Raw genomic sequence first — 14,714 nt, forward strand, 5'->3', positions numbered from 1 at the left:
AAAAAGAGAGTGCAGGCTGGGATTGCACACTTTCGAAGAAGGAAAAGGCACTTCCAATCAAAAGTAAAAACAATAATCGACTCTGCTAATTTGAGTTCGAACAATAGAGATATATTGTGCCTGAGTAAGCCAGCTGTGAAACTTGTGAAACATTGCCTGAAAACAGGTCTGCTCTTGCTTTTTGCTCAAATTAACAGAGTTGATCTCGTTTTTACTTTTGGTTGGAAGCGCATTTTTTCTTTCAAAAAAATATAGATATACAGTCGTGGCCAAAAATATTGGCACCCTGGCACTTTTTTCAAAGAAGGCACCATTTCTTTCAGAAAATTGATGAAATTAAACAATCTTTTGGAATGCACATATGAATTTCTTTGGTTTGCAGTGGAATAACAAAACAAAAAAAGCTGAAAAAAATTACTAAATCTTAGCTTATTCCACACACACATATCCTAAAATGGCCCAGACAATATTATTGTCACCTTCTAGAAGTTTTGACAAATAATTAGATTTCAAGCAGGTGATTCTCCTTTACTTTGGAATTTAACTCACCTGTGGTGAGTTGTGGATGCCAGAAATATAAAAATCACTCATTCAACCAGTTTGAATATTGAAAAGGAGTCATTCTGTTGTTTTGTGTCACTGCGTGTACTGCAATGAGCATGGAGAAAAGAAGGAAAACCAGACAATTGTCTGAGGAGGTCAGACACAAGATTGTAGCCAAGCATGGATAATCTCAAGGCTACAAGTCAATCTCCAGAGACCTTTATGTTCCTGTGTCCACCGTACGCAATGTTATCAGGAAGTTCAAGGCCCATGGCACTGCAGCCAACCTCCCTGGATGTGGCCGCAAGAGAAAACCTGATCGAAAATTGCAGTGAAGGATTGTTCCAATGGTGGAGAAAGCACCTCGATCAACTGCCAAACAGATTCAAGCTGACCTTCAGACACGAGGTACAACAGTGCGACAGCACCATCCATCACCAACTCATTGAAAGGCGGTTCTATGGTAGAAGACCCAGGAGGACCCCACTGCTGAGAGAGAAGTATAAGAAAGCCTGACTGGAGTTTGCTAAAACATACCTGAACAAGCCAAAATCCTTCTGGGAGAATGTCCTGTGGACAGATGAAACTAAATTAGAGCTTTTTTGTGAAGCAGATCATTTATGTTTACAGAATACAAAATGAAGCCTTCAAAAAAAGAACATCTTCCCCACAATCAAGCATGGAGGAGGTTCAGTGATGTTTTGGGGTGGTTGTGCTGCCTCTGGCATTGGATGCCTTGAATGTGTGCACGGCATCATGAAATCAGGAGATTACCGAGGAGGCATTTTGAAGTGCAATGCTCAACCTAATGTCAGAAAGCTCGGTATCCGTCGAAGGCCATAGATCTTGCAGCAGGACAATGACCCTAAGCACACTTCAAAATGCTGGACTGTTCTGATGTAGCCAGCAATGGGTTCAGGTCTAAATCCCATTGAACACCTGTGGGGAGATCTGAAAACAGCAATTGGGAGAAGGCACCCTTCAAATTTGGGAGAACTGGAGCAGTTTGCAAAAGAGTAGGCCAAACTGTCAGTGGAGAGTGTAATGGCGATTGGGAGTATGTGTGTGTGTGTGTGTGTGTGTGTGTGTGTGTGTGTGTGTGTGTGTGTGTGTGTGTGTGTGTGTGTGTGTGTGTGTGTGTGTGTGTGTGTGTGTGTGTGTGTGTGTAATATGTGTTGTGGTTAACAGAATTAACACAGATTCAGCTGTTTGAATGGTTGTGTTCTGTTCTCCTATCATTTGATATAATAGAAATAAAGAATGACCTCATTATTTACACCAATTGGGATGAACAGTGCTATATAATTGGCCAAATTCAATACTGACCAAGTATTTGAAGATATAAAGTATAGAGATCCTCTTTTGAATGCCACCCTGAGTAGAGAAACAGCTGTGAATGAACCTGACCAGCTGTCCCTCATTCACAAAGAGTTTCTTTATGACTGCTGCTGCCTGGTAGGCTCAACATAACACGAATTTTACTCACATAAGACGAGGGCTATTAGCTTTCAGCTAGCGTGCTACGATAAGTGAAGATCGTTTACATTTGCACAAGTCTGGTTTTCCAGGTCGTATCATCAAGCCACACGTTCTTGAGCTGTCACATCCTTCAGACCAAGTTCAGGAGACTGGGAGTGCTGGGGAAGGTGGGTAAGCTGTAACCGTGAATTGTCTCAAAACTGTTTGAATCCATGTGTGTGTCAAGTCATGTGTGTTTGAATAGATGGATTTACATATGATGAGATAAAATGCAACAAAAGAGTAAGGATGTGTGGTGGAGGCTGGAATGGTGTTTAGAAAGTTGGTTGTGGAGGGTGCAGGGTGGGGGGGGGGTAGTGGAGGAAGTACAAGGATTGGAGTCAGAAGGCCTCAACATTTACTCCATTTTCGTTACAAGCCATCTCCAGATTCATGAAACGAATGGTGCTACATGGAGAATTGTACACCACACTGTTCAAGGACTAAATCATTTGCAATAGCTTGATGAGAGCCAGGATAATCTTTGTCTGATTGCCAGTGCAATAATTTGTTCCTGGAGAGCAATTCCAACATTTCAATGTGGAACAGATTGAAACAAGAACAAACATGTTCTTGTGAAGCATACATTTATTTGGGCAGTGTATCGGCAACTGACAGCTCTGTAGAGGCTAAAAAACTAATAACCCAGGTTACATGCAGGAAGCAAAAACATACTTACTGCTTGAATTCAAAACACCTCACTGCACTGGAAATGATCGGGACAGGAATACTGCACTGTAAATGATGGATACTTGTAATACCCTCCCCCACCGGGAGGCGGCGTTACATGATACACATTCACATAGAGAATGTGTCCCCCCCCCCCACCCACCCAGATTCGAATCTTCACCAAAATTAAGCGTTGCTGTCCTTGGCCAGTTATCAACACACACACACACACACACACACACACACACACACACACACACACACACACACACACACACACACACACACACACACACACACACACACACACACACACACACACACACACACACACACACACAATTTCAGAACGATTACTTGAAAACTGTGGCCAAAAATAGTGACAAATAAATAGACAGACAAACAGACAAACGCTACAGAGCTGCAGACCAACAAACTTGGCAAAAACAAATTTCGCCAAGTAAAAACCAGTCCGTGAATTATAGTAAGGAATGTTATTATTTCATATGCATCTTGTGGCTGCTTGTTGCATCATTGCTGGGAGCACGGCTCTGCCGCTGATGCAATATCCGCTATTTCCAGTACACTGGCACTCATTTCGCTGACCTCGGAAGGATGACAGGTTGATGTTAATTTAACTGACCTTCGAAGGATGACAGGTTGATGTTAATTTCACAACCGATAGGGACTAAAACTCAGGACCCAAAGATACACCTCAACCATAATGCCAACACCAGACTTCAAGATGTAGGTTAGAGGGAGGGAGGAAGGGATAAGCGGGAATTATAATGTGAATCGAAAAGATAATACTCAGATTGGTTTGGTAACAAAATGATATAGTTACATTCATTAAGAAAAAGAGATCACCACTGCAGTGACAAGGTAACCGTTGCACACCGAGATTAAGGATCAATTCTGCAATTGCAAGTATCATTAAAATGCAAGTAACAAAGAAAGGATGAAAAAGAATGCCAGCAAAGTTAATGAAAATTCGATGAGAGTCCAAAGTTGTTAGTTTGACCAAAGTGAAAATATTGTTCATATTTTTATTCAGAAAAATAAGGGGTTCGCATGTGAATTAGAGGGTTTAGCCAGAGGGAGAGGAGAACTTTTAAATTAAAAGAGAACTTTGAAACTATCAGACAACTTGCTGTCAGACAACTTGAAACTATCAGACAACTTGACCTTGCTGTCAAACCTCGACTTAGATTCTGCAACCGGTCCAAACGGGATCAGCCCACGTGTCCTTAAAACCTGCTCTGCTTTTCTTGCTCACCCTCTCTCTGTTCTATTCACCATCTTATTTGCTCAAGGTCATCTGCCTTCTGCTTGGAAATCAGCAAGCATTCCCACTCTGCATAAAAAGGTGCAGAAACAGATCCTTGCAACTACAGACCAATCAGCCTTCTCCCAATCATCAGCAAGGTTATGGAATCCATCATCACTTCAGACATTAAATCCTTCCTCTTCACCAATGGCCGAATTTCCGATCATCACTTTGGATTCAGACCAGGCCACTCTACCCTGAACTTGCTGCTCCTCCTTCCCCAACAATGGATGGAGGTCCTCAATGCCAAACATGAGATGAGAGCAATCTCTCTGAGGTTCGGAGACCAATTTCCGGGGAGATCATGGCGGGTGGTTACACCTACGATTGCTCTGGTCGCTCTGGTGGTTACCATGGCCAAGGAGTTGCTGTAGCTGTGTCCAATAAGCTGACTCCAATGATAATTAAGGTAACACCTGTCAATGAGCGTATTATGAGACAGGATTCGTCACTCCTTGGGTGTCATTTCCCTGGTCTCTGGTTATGCTCCGACTGAGGCGAGTAATCTCACCGTGAAGGATGCATTCTCTTCCACGCTCGAGTCTGTGGTTGATTAGTGCCCCAGGTGAGATACACTTCTAGTCTTGGGGGATTTCAATGCATCTACTGGAAATGATGGGGATAGTTATGAGATGTATGTTGGCCCCCATGGGTCTGGAACTGTGAACCTGAATAGCATTAAGTTCCTTGACTTTGCAAGAAGTCATGGACTTAGGGTAGCCAGTTCGTGGTTTCACCACCCACAAGCTCATCGCTGGACTTGGTATTCCAATGGTGGTGGTGTGGCAAACGAGATTGACCATGTGCTCGTTGATGGTCGCTGGAGGATGATCCACAATTGCAGGGTCTACCGGAGTGCTCAGTTCCTCAATAACCAACCACAGGCTTGTTGTAGCAACTCTTAATTTGCACCTTTAATCCAGGAGAATGGAACCATCCCAGCATAGGCTGGATGTTGGCAAGCTCAAGGATGAGAGGGTTGCTGAGGAGTTTGTGAACAAGCTGAGTGGAGATTTGGGGGGTCTGTGTGCTTTGGGGGATCCTGAAGAGTTGTGGAGTGCCTTCAAGACCACCATACTTGATGTAGCCGGTGCATGTCTTAAAACTCACCATTAGGCGAAGAAGAATTTTCTCTCTCAAGGGACACTGGATACCATTGACCAAAGTCACAGGGCCAGGCTGAATGGCAGAGCTGAGCTGTTCAGGGAGCTGAGGCATAAAACTGTACGTGCGCTAAGGGTGGACAAGGAGGCCTATGTGCAAGGAATCTGTGAGGGGGTAGAGCATCACCTGTGGTCAAGTGATTCTCATCCTGCTTACAGGGGAATTCGCACATTGCGTTCATCCAAGCCCATCCCTCGGTGTACTGCAGTTAGAGTAGAGGGTGGTGGGCTCTTCACAGAGGAGTCTGAAGTGAAGGCCCGCTGGAGCGGTTACTTTGAGCGGTTGTACCAGGCTGATCCACCAGCTGTTGAGTTGGACATCAGTGGTGTTGCAATCCATGTTCCTGACCCTCCAATCAACTGTGGTCCACCTTCGTTTGTGGAAACACAGGCTGTGGTGAACCGGTTGAAATGGTTTAAAGCTCCAGGGATCTGTGGCATCCATGCTGAACTTCTCAAGGCTGGTGGAAATGCTGCACTCATGTCGTTGCATGCAGATCTGTGCTCTGCCTGGAACACAGGCATCATCCCAACTGACTGGAAGAGGGGCCTTGTTGTCCATCTCTGGAAAGGGAAGGGTGATCTCCAAGACTGCAACAACTACTGACGGGTGACGCTTCTCTCAGTGCCAGCAAGGTCTTTGCTCGGATAATTCTTGAAAGGGTTCACCACCACCTGCTTGATCACCAGCAGGAGCAGTCAGGCTTCACACCAAAGAGGTCAACAATTGAAATTATCCTTGCTCTTCAAGTCCTCACTAAATGCAGATGAGAGTTTCGGCAGGGGCTGCTGGCAGTCTGTGTTGATCTCTGTGAATCATTTGATTCAGTGAATCGAGATTCCCTCTGGAGGATTCTTGGTCTTCGTGGGGAGCCACCAAAACTTATCGATCTGATGTCTGAACTCGACTCTGGTACTGAGAGTGATGTGAGATGTGGTGCTACCATCTCTGACTTATTTCCAGTTGGTCCTGGAGTTCGTCAGGGGTGTGTACTGGCCCCCACACTTTACAGCACTTGTATGGACTGGATTCTGGGGAGGATGTTGGAAAGATCAAGCTGTGGAGTGTACTGTCCACCACACTTTTCAGCAATTATATGGACTGGATTCTGGGGCGGATGTCGGAGAGATCAAGCTGTGGTGCATCATTTGGGAATGTCAATATCTCTGACCTTGATTTCGCAGATGATTCCAGTCGTCTTTGCGGAGACTTTAGATATCCTTTTGGGGGCCCTCGAGGTGCTGAATGAGGAGTCGGAACCGCTGGGTTTACGGGTCTCCTGGGTCAAAACTAAGATCCAGGCTTTCAATGATATCTTGGATGTTGTTGTCCTGTCTGTGCCTGTTTGTGGTGAGGATGTTGAGGCCATGGAGGGATTCACTTTCCTTGGCAGTGATATTCATGTCTCTGCTGGCTGTGAGTCAGAGGTCAACAGACGTCTGGGTCTGGCCTGGGGAGTCATGGATTCACTGGATCATGGGGTGTGGCACTACCAGAACCTGTGCAGGAGGACGAAAGTCTGAGTCTTCGGGTCCTTGGGGTGTCCACTCTTGCTCTATGGATGTGAGACTTGAACTCCGACCAGGGATTGGTGACGGAGACTTAATTCCTTTGGTACCAGGTCTCTTCGGAGAATCCTTGGCTATCGCTGGTCGGACTTTGTGTCCAACGAGCGGTTGCTGAGAGAGACTCAAATGAAATTTGTTACCTGCATAGTCCATGAGCCTCAGCTGCAGTTGTGTGCACATGTGGCTCGTTTTCCTGACGCTTATCCTGCTCACCAGATTCTCTCAGTGAGGGAGTCTCGTGAGTGGAGGAGACCAATGGGATGACTACGTTCCTCGTGGTTGCAGCAGGTTGATCGGTATCTCAAGGAGATTGGGATGGGCCACGTATCCACCTGGGGGACAGCCAGATGGAGGCCCCTTGAGTATCAGCGGAAAGTGGATGCAGAGACGCGCTGCTCGAGCGCATGCTCCCATTCCTCACCTGACCTGACCTGAATCTCTCTCGACATATCGCATGTTTTTGATAAGGTCTGGCACGCCGCACTGCTCACCAAACTCTTTTTCTATGGTATCCAAGGCAATCTACACTCTTGGCTCACAGACTTTTCTGATGTCGCAGTCAACGTGTGACCCTCAATGGAATTATCTCAATCCCCCCTTCCTGTCCACGTTGGAGTTCCTTAAGGTAATGTTCTGGGCCCTGTTCTTTTTCTCGTTTTCATCAATTATCTCTCCGACTCTCTGGAAAATCATCTTTATGTCTTTGCTGATGACTCCATCCTCTGCTGTACCGCCTGTCATCCCTCAGATCGGCAGGCAGCAGCCTCTTCTCTCTCTGCAGATCTTGATAAAATCACAAGCTGGTCCAACACGTGGAACATTTCTTTCAATCCTGACAAATCTCACACTCTCACTATGTCTCTCTGAAAGGACTGTCTGGAACCCCCCTCCGCCCCCCCATCTACTTTCTCAACATTCCTCTTGAAGAAGCCCTTTAATTCAAACTTTTGGGCCTCATGATCTTCCATGATCTTTCCTGGGAAAGCCACCTCTCCAAGCTGGCCCCCAAAGCCAGTCGCCAACTGGGAATCCACTGTCATCCAAAGTCCTTCCTTGGCACACCTGAGCTCCTGACCATGTACAAAGCTTTCATCTGCAGCCTGATGGAGTACTGCTCTCCCCTCTCATGGAGAGATTCACTTACCTTGGCAGTGATATTCATGTCTCTGCTGGCTGTGAGTCAGAGGTCAACAGATGACTGGGTCTGGCCTGATGGGGTACCTGATGGAGTACTGCTCTCCCCTCTGGGTTGGTGCTCCCCTTCTCACGTTTCTTGGCTTCACACTGTGGAAACCAAGGCATTTAAAATCATTAGTATCTCCCACGATGAGGCTGAGTCTTTGGGTCTCTCATTCTCTCACCTCAGGTCAGTGCTCTTCTCTTTCTGTCTTCTACTCTCTCCTCTCCGGCCTCAATTCCCCCCCCCCCTCACTATGTCTGCTATCTAACACACCCATATTTCCACATGGCGCTCAAGGTCCGCTAGCAACCCCATTCTGGTTAAACTACCAAAATCAAGAATCACTGCTCACCTTCATTTTTCTTTCCTCTTTTTCCCACCTTTGGAACAAACTCCCACACACTCTTCCCTCTAGGTCTTCAAAGTAGCTGTTCACCACCATTTCTTATCTTCCCCCATCCAAAACGATTATCTTTTCTATCCCCGTTAAACCACCCCATACCCACCTCAACATATTCCCTGCTTTTATTCCTGAAAGTCCCTGTAGTGTCCATCTTATTTACCCCATGTACCCTGCCCCATCCCTCTCCCTTCCACAAATATCCTCATGTATCTATTGCCCACTGTTTTCTGCTTCCCTCTCCCATCCCTCTTGTCTACTGCTCCCCTTGTTATACATTGTGTGTGTGAGCTCTTATACAAGCCTTGACAATGTATGTACAATATTAATAATAATGATAATAATAATAATAACAGGATCGAAGAGAGATGCTGAAACGTCAATTAAATAATACTTCATTTGATAGTTTGAGGATTAAATCGACTAATATGTAGTTTACATATTGAGAATCTGTAACTTCTTAAGGTGTTGATAAAAGGTAGTGTTTCCCTTGCCCTGAATCAGGACAAAGGTAACATTTGTAACAGTACAGATGAAAAATGAACCACTCATTTTATGACTAATCTCGTTATCTAGTGGTGTTAGATAACGTTATCTAGTCCTGCATTGCACTACAAATACAATATGCATACTGTATGGTGTCTGTATATACTAAATATAAATGATAGATTCCAAAGAAAATGTGACAAAGACCATGAAAGCCTTCGCGTTGATGGTTAAATTGGTTAGTATTCACATATGGGCAGCTGACAGTGCATTTAGTGGTGGGGAATTCTGTCTTTCACAAACTAAACAAGAAAGAGCAATCAGATTGCAGACTCTCACCAGGACTTGTTTTGTGTGGTGTATTTTGTGTGGCAAATAAATGGAAGGCTGTATTCAATGAAAGGTCATTGGATGTAAATGAAAGGTCTAAATGGTTTAGTTGTAAAGGTCAAATGGTCTGAAGGTTTAAAGGTCACAAGGTCTAAAGGTCTGAGAAGGTCTAAAGGGTGTCATTTAAGGTCTAAAGGGTCAGAATTTTCTGAAAGGGTCTAAAGGGTCTTAAAACAACAAAAAATGGGTGAAAAGGTCAAAGGGTCTACAGGGTATTAAAAGGTCTGAAAGGTGTGAATGTCTAAAGGTCTTGATGTTCTTGATGTTTTCAGTGTTTGTGTTATACCAGCAGATGGGTGCAATGCTTGTGCGGATGGTGTTACCTACGGTCAGTTGCCTCGCATTCTTGCCAACCATCAGCATCGCTGCCCACAGGCGTTTCCATCTTGAGGCGATGGTCTACTTTTTCACCATGTTCTTCATATCGGTAGGAGATCCTATAACATGAACATTTTATCATTGCCGTTGTTTTTTAATATACAAAAAGGAATAGTGACCAATTCACATTTTTCATTGTCAAAAGCAGCTGAGAACAGGATCGAAAGTCATTGAAAATGATATATAAGGAACACGAGATAATAATAATGATACCATTCCTTTCATGCCATAAAGGTACATAGGGCTGCGAAGACAGTTTCATTGGCAAGGAGTACAGTCCTCGATGGGTTACCACTCCGACGCAGGTTACCCCAAATGGTTATTACCCCAGTACACAAGTACTCATTTTGCCAACCTTGGAAGGATGACAGGCTGAGTCAACCCTACCAGGTGTTAATTCAATGGTTAAGGGGCTCAAACTCAGGAAATGTAGGTCCCAAGCCAGCCACCTTAACCACGAAGCCAACACCAGGCAAGGAAAATGAGAGCAGGGATAAAATACAAAGCAAACAAGAAAAAGAGTAATCAGAGATTGCAGATCCTCGCCGGGAACTTGTTTTGTGTGGTGTTTGTGTTGTTTTTTTAGTGGTGTATTTTCTGTAGCATTTGTGTACTGATGTGTTACGTAATTAATGAGAGACATAACGAGAACTGCCACTTTATAACTGCTGGCAGTGAGGACCAGGTACCAAGACGTCCCACTTTGATTGGACACCTGACCCTGACCCATGACGTTTTTTTATTATTGTTAATTTGAATTTAGAATTGGATTAAAATAAATTCAATTCTAATCAAACGGAAGACCAAATAGATACAGTCCTGCATTGGAAGAATCAGAAGGAACACAAACAAGCAACAAGAGCTCAAGTGAGCACAATGTACGCCCGAACAAGAAGGTAAATACAGAATTGTGCTACTACATGGAAAACAGCATCCTGGTTGCCATGGCCACCACTTTAGATGACGAACATATGTCGCGACACACCGTCTCCACAGTCTGTACCTATGTATCAAATATGAAACGTGAAAGTTGAAAACTTTGGGAGTTAGAGTGCAGACAAGAATGGACGGACGGACAGGCAGACAGACAGACAGACAGATGACCGGTATCACATAATACGCCCTGACATACATACATATATATATATATATATATATATATATATATATATATATATATATATATATATATATATATATATATATATATGGCGTATAAAAAGTAAAGATGAATTCATCAGGGGGACCCTGGATAAGATTCACATTTCAGCCACTGCTCCTCTCCCTTCAAACCCATCCAGGCACAGCCAAGTGAGCCTTATTCAAATAATAATAATAATAATAATAATAATAATAATAATGTGTTTTAGCGTAAATCAACATGGCTGCCATACCATGCGACCTATGACGTCATATGTATGATCCTTTTGTTCCTCATGGATAGGCAGTCATACGTGTAAAGTTTCACTTAACCATCCGATGATATCATCAATTTTTCTTTGTGTGGACCATTTTATCCCTCGATGACCCTCAAAATTTTTCATACCGATCAGATGTAGCATTCTACATATGCAATTATGACGTCAAAATGAAGGCATGTCTGACAAAAATATCCCACTTATTCCACATGAGGTGTACTTTCCGTTTGTCAAGTTTCAAGTTTTTCCTTGGTGCAGAGGTCCAAATTTTTCCCATTTTTCCAACACCACGTGACATATGACGTCATAATTATCATTAGAACATTTTACATGAGTAGTCACTCTTGTGACAATTTCGTCTCAATCCGATAATAGGTTGCGGAGAAAAACAACAAAGTTCTGTGCGGACAAAGACAGAACAGACAAACAAATGAAAAATCACTCAGAGTGACACTTTGCAAAATGGAACGGCACTCGGTTGAGCACATACTTCCCCCAGGCTGAACAGTTTAAATTTTGTATCCCACTTATAGGTCAGATCTGAATCTGGACCTTAACCAAAATCGAATCGGCTTGTTCTTGTCAACTAACCAACTCTTCCACCTCGTTTTGTCACAACTCGTCCGCAACTTTTAGAGACATCATGCTACACATAGTTTTTGGCCTCATCTCTCAATGGTGAAGATTCACTGAAAAAAATATTCATATTCGGATCCGGATTCGAATCTTCACCAAAAATGAACCAATTAGTCCTTTTCACACACCCAACTGGTCCACAAAGTTTCTACCGAATCCGTCCACAACTTTTTGAGATATCATGCAATATCGTTTTTAGCCCCATCTCTCAATGTTGAATAATCAGTTAAAAATTAAATGAAAAAATCACTCAAAGGGTGACAACTTGGCAAAACAGCACCAAGTGGAATGGCACTCGGTGGAGCGCATACCTCTACCAGGTGGAACAGTTCACGTTTTGTATCCCACCGATGGGCTAGATCCGAACCAAAATCCAATCCACTTATTCTTGTCACCTATTCAACTCATCCACCTTGTTTTGTCATAATTCATCCACAACTTTTTGAGATATAGTGATGATATATTTAGTTTTTGGCCCTATCTATCAATTTTAGAAATCAAGACTGTGTTGACCTTTTGACCATAAAAATGAATTTGGAGTTATGGGGGTAAGCTACACGAATGTCAGTTGAGGCTGGAAGCAGCCACACTTAAAGGCTAAGCCGTTGAGGTGCGTCTGCAGGCCACAAGGCCCACAAAGTGCACAGCATATGGGAAGGGTGTGGAAGGAGGTAGCCTCTCCCTCTCCTGCAATCTAAAGCTGCATGGTTTTGGTTCTACACTAGTGGCAGCATGGCATCTCAGTTGTGGGGGATTTATCCATATATTGGGACCATACTCTGTGCAGAGCATCAGTGCTGCCAAAGCAGTCTCCGAGGCTATTGGGCACAAACCTGGACGGCTCGCCACTCCAACACAGGATACTTGAATGGCTCAATCATCCCAGCAAGCTGGTACTTACTTTGCCAACCTTGGAAGGATGCAGGCTGAGTCAACCCCAACTGGTATTAATTCAACAACTGAGCAGGATTTGAACTCATGACCATAGGATCCCAACCCACCACCCTAACCATTAAGCCAACACCAGGCATTGTGGGGGATCTTTGGGCCACTTCTGCAAGATCAGTTGGCTCTCATTGTGCTGTGGGTCAGTTTGTGCAGTACTTAATGGGATTATTCTACAACAACAACATCATTATGGAAGACTGTGCAGTCCTGGCTTCACCTCAGCAACAGCACAACACTTCACTTCAGCAAGTTCATGCAGCTATTCAACGAGATGTCTAACTGTATCACCTTGTTCTCTGTCAGACAATAAGTTATAATAGACTAGTGCATGCCCGAACGTGCATGCCCGTACATGCGTGCCGGTATGTGCGTGGCCATACGTGCAAAAAAATAAAACTTTCAAACAACCACACAGGCCGTTCCTTCGCTGTCGTAAACGATGACTGGATTGGGGCATTGTGTTTAAGAAAATCGAGAAAGAAATCAAGAAAGTACAGAAATAGAGAAAGAAAGCATACAGCGAGTCGATAAATCGAGAAAAAAAAAGAGAAAAAAAAATCGAGAAAGAATACAATAAGTCGTCACGATCCGGAAGTCTGAAAGTTAAGTCCTCACTGTCCGGAACTTCGCATATCGCAGTTACGATTATTCGCAATTTAGTTTTAATGGCCAATTATTCAATGAGCGCCAAGGTATTTTGCCTTTTCGTAATGTCATCGCAAGGAAAAACACAAAGAGAAGAGAAGAGAGAGAAAAAAAATTACGTACGTGCAAAAAAAAATAATAATAATAAATAAATAAAACTTTCAAACAAACTCACAGGCCGTTCCTTCGCTCTCGTAAACGACGACTGGATTGGGGCATTGTGTTTATCTATAAATGCGCATAAGAAATCGAGAAATTATTTGAATACACTAAGTCATCACTATCCTGAAGTCCGTAATGAAAAAGGCTGAGGTTCTCTTCCCCATCGGCCACGCCTACGCAGCAACGTGTCCTGTTATTTTTTTGGTAGATAAATGGCCATAACTTGGGAACCACTTGTCCGATTAATATCAAACCTTGAAAAGGCACATCCTCACGTCCCCAGCAATATACCTGGCAAGTTTCAATGAGATCGGACCAGTGGTTGTCGAGAAACAGCGGTTACACACACACATACACACACACACACACACACACACACACACACACACACACACACACACACACAATGCTGGAATTATAGATACTAGTGTGTGCCCGTACGTGCGTGGCCTTACGTGGAAAAAAAACTTTCAAACCGCATGCAAGAAATAACCACACAGGCCGTTCCTTCGCTCTCGCGTGCCTGTATGTGCGTGCCCGTATGTGCAAACCAAAAAATATAAAACTTTCAAACAACTACACAGGCCGTTCATTCGCTCTCGTAAATGACGACTGGATTGGGGCATTGTGTTTGTCTATAAATGCGCAGAAGAAATCGATAAATTATTAGAATACAGTAAGTCATCACTATCCGGAAGTGGTGAGTGCCCGTACGGATTGTTTATATGCATTCCGCGAATTATCGCTTGCATTGAAGTAACAACTGCTGTGAAACTTGCACACAGAGTTAATTAAAATCAAGTTTACCTCCCTGTCTTTGCTTGCCATGACATTGACCATTCCCAGCAGGCACACAACGTTGTTGCAACGTCGTTTGCCGGTTCTATCCTGACATCAGAATTGGGTCAGTGGGAAGTTGTTTTTGCAACACCCATGACGTCAGATTTCAACGTTGTCACAACATTGAAGCATGACGTTATTTTTCAACTTTATCACAACGTTCATAAAATGAAGTTTTTGTTTTTACCCTTTTGTTTGCACGCCAAAGAAACGAACATTGCAGTGCATGACACCCTTCAGCTTCCAGCTTGATGGAGCCCTCGACCCGTAGGTCGGGGGTCAGCGGAGCACCGCTGTTCCACTGGTGCCATTATCAAAACATTGAAGTTGTATTGCAACATCATTATACGTTGCACACAGTAACACATAATGACCACAACTTGAAAACAACTGTAACTCATAATCATTATCACGTATCACGCAGAGCATGATTGCGGCAAAA

At 43.7% G+C, this 14,714-nt stretch overlaps 2 protein-coding genes across 5 annotated transcripts in view; one reads left to right on the forward strand and one right to left on the reverse strand.

Annotated features, from left to right (window-relative positions):
* Nucleotides 1–9,688, reverse strand: part of ADAMTSL2 (ADAMTS like 2) — a 225,241-nt gene extending 215,553 nt beyond the window's left edge. Inside the window, exon 1 of one of the 2 annotated variants that reach the window (XM_085854359.1) lies at nucleotides 9,573–9,688. The gene's annotated coding sequence lies outside the window, so the exon portion shown is untranslated. Of the gene's footprint in view, nucleotides 1–9,568 lie in introns of both variants that reach the window. The other variant, XM_085854358.1, reaches the window with a different exon arrangement.
* MYMK (myomaker, myoblast fusion factor) overlaps nucleotides 2,050–14,714 on the forward strand; it is a 112,170-nt gene continuing 99,505 nt past the window's right edge. For 2 of the 3 annotated variants that reach the window (XM_085854366.1, XM_085854364.1), the window contains exons 1-2: nucleotides 2,050–2,189; nucleotides 9,538–9,672. In XM_085854366.1, coding sequence (XP_085710492.1) covers nucleotides 9,538–9,672 — 135 coding nt within the window. In that variant the 5' untranslated portion in view covers nucleotides 2,050–2,189. Of the gene's footprint in view, nucleotides 2,190–3,495; nucleotides 3,613–9,537; nucleotides 9,673–14,714 lie in introns of those variants that run through there. The other variant, XM_085854365.1, reaches the window with a different exon arrangement.

The sequence above is a fragment of the Eptatretus burgeri genome, chromosome 14, assembly GCF_056783735.1.
Source record: "Eptatretus burgeri isolate ZD-2024b chromosome 14, Ebu_testis_v1, whole genome shotgun sequence".
In the NCBI taxonomy this organism is placed as follows: domain Eukaryota; kingdom Metazoa; phylum Chordata; class Myxini; order Myxiniformes; family Myxinidae; genus Eptatretus; species Eptatretus burgeri.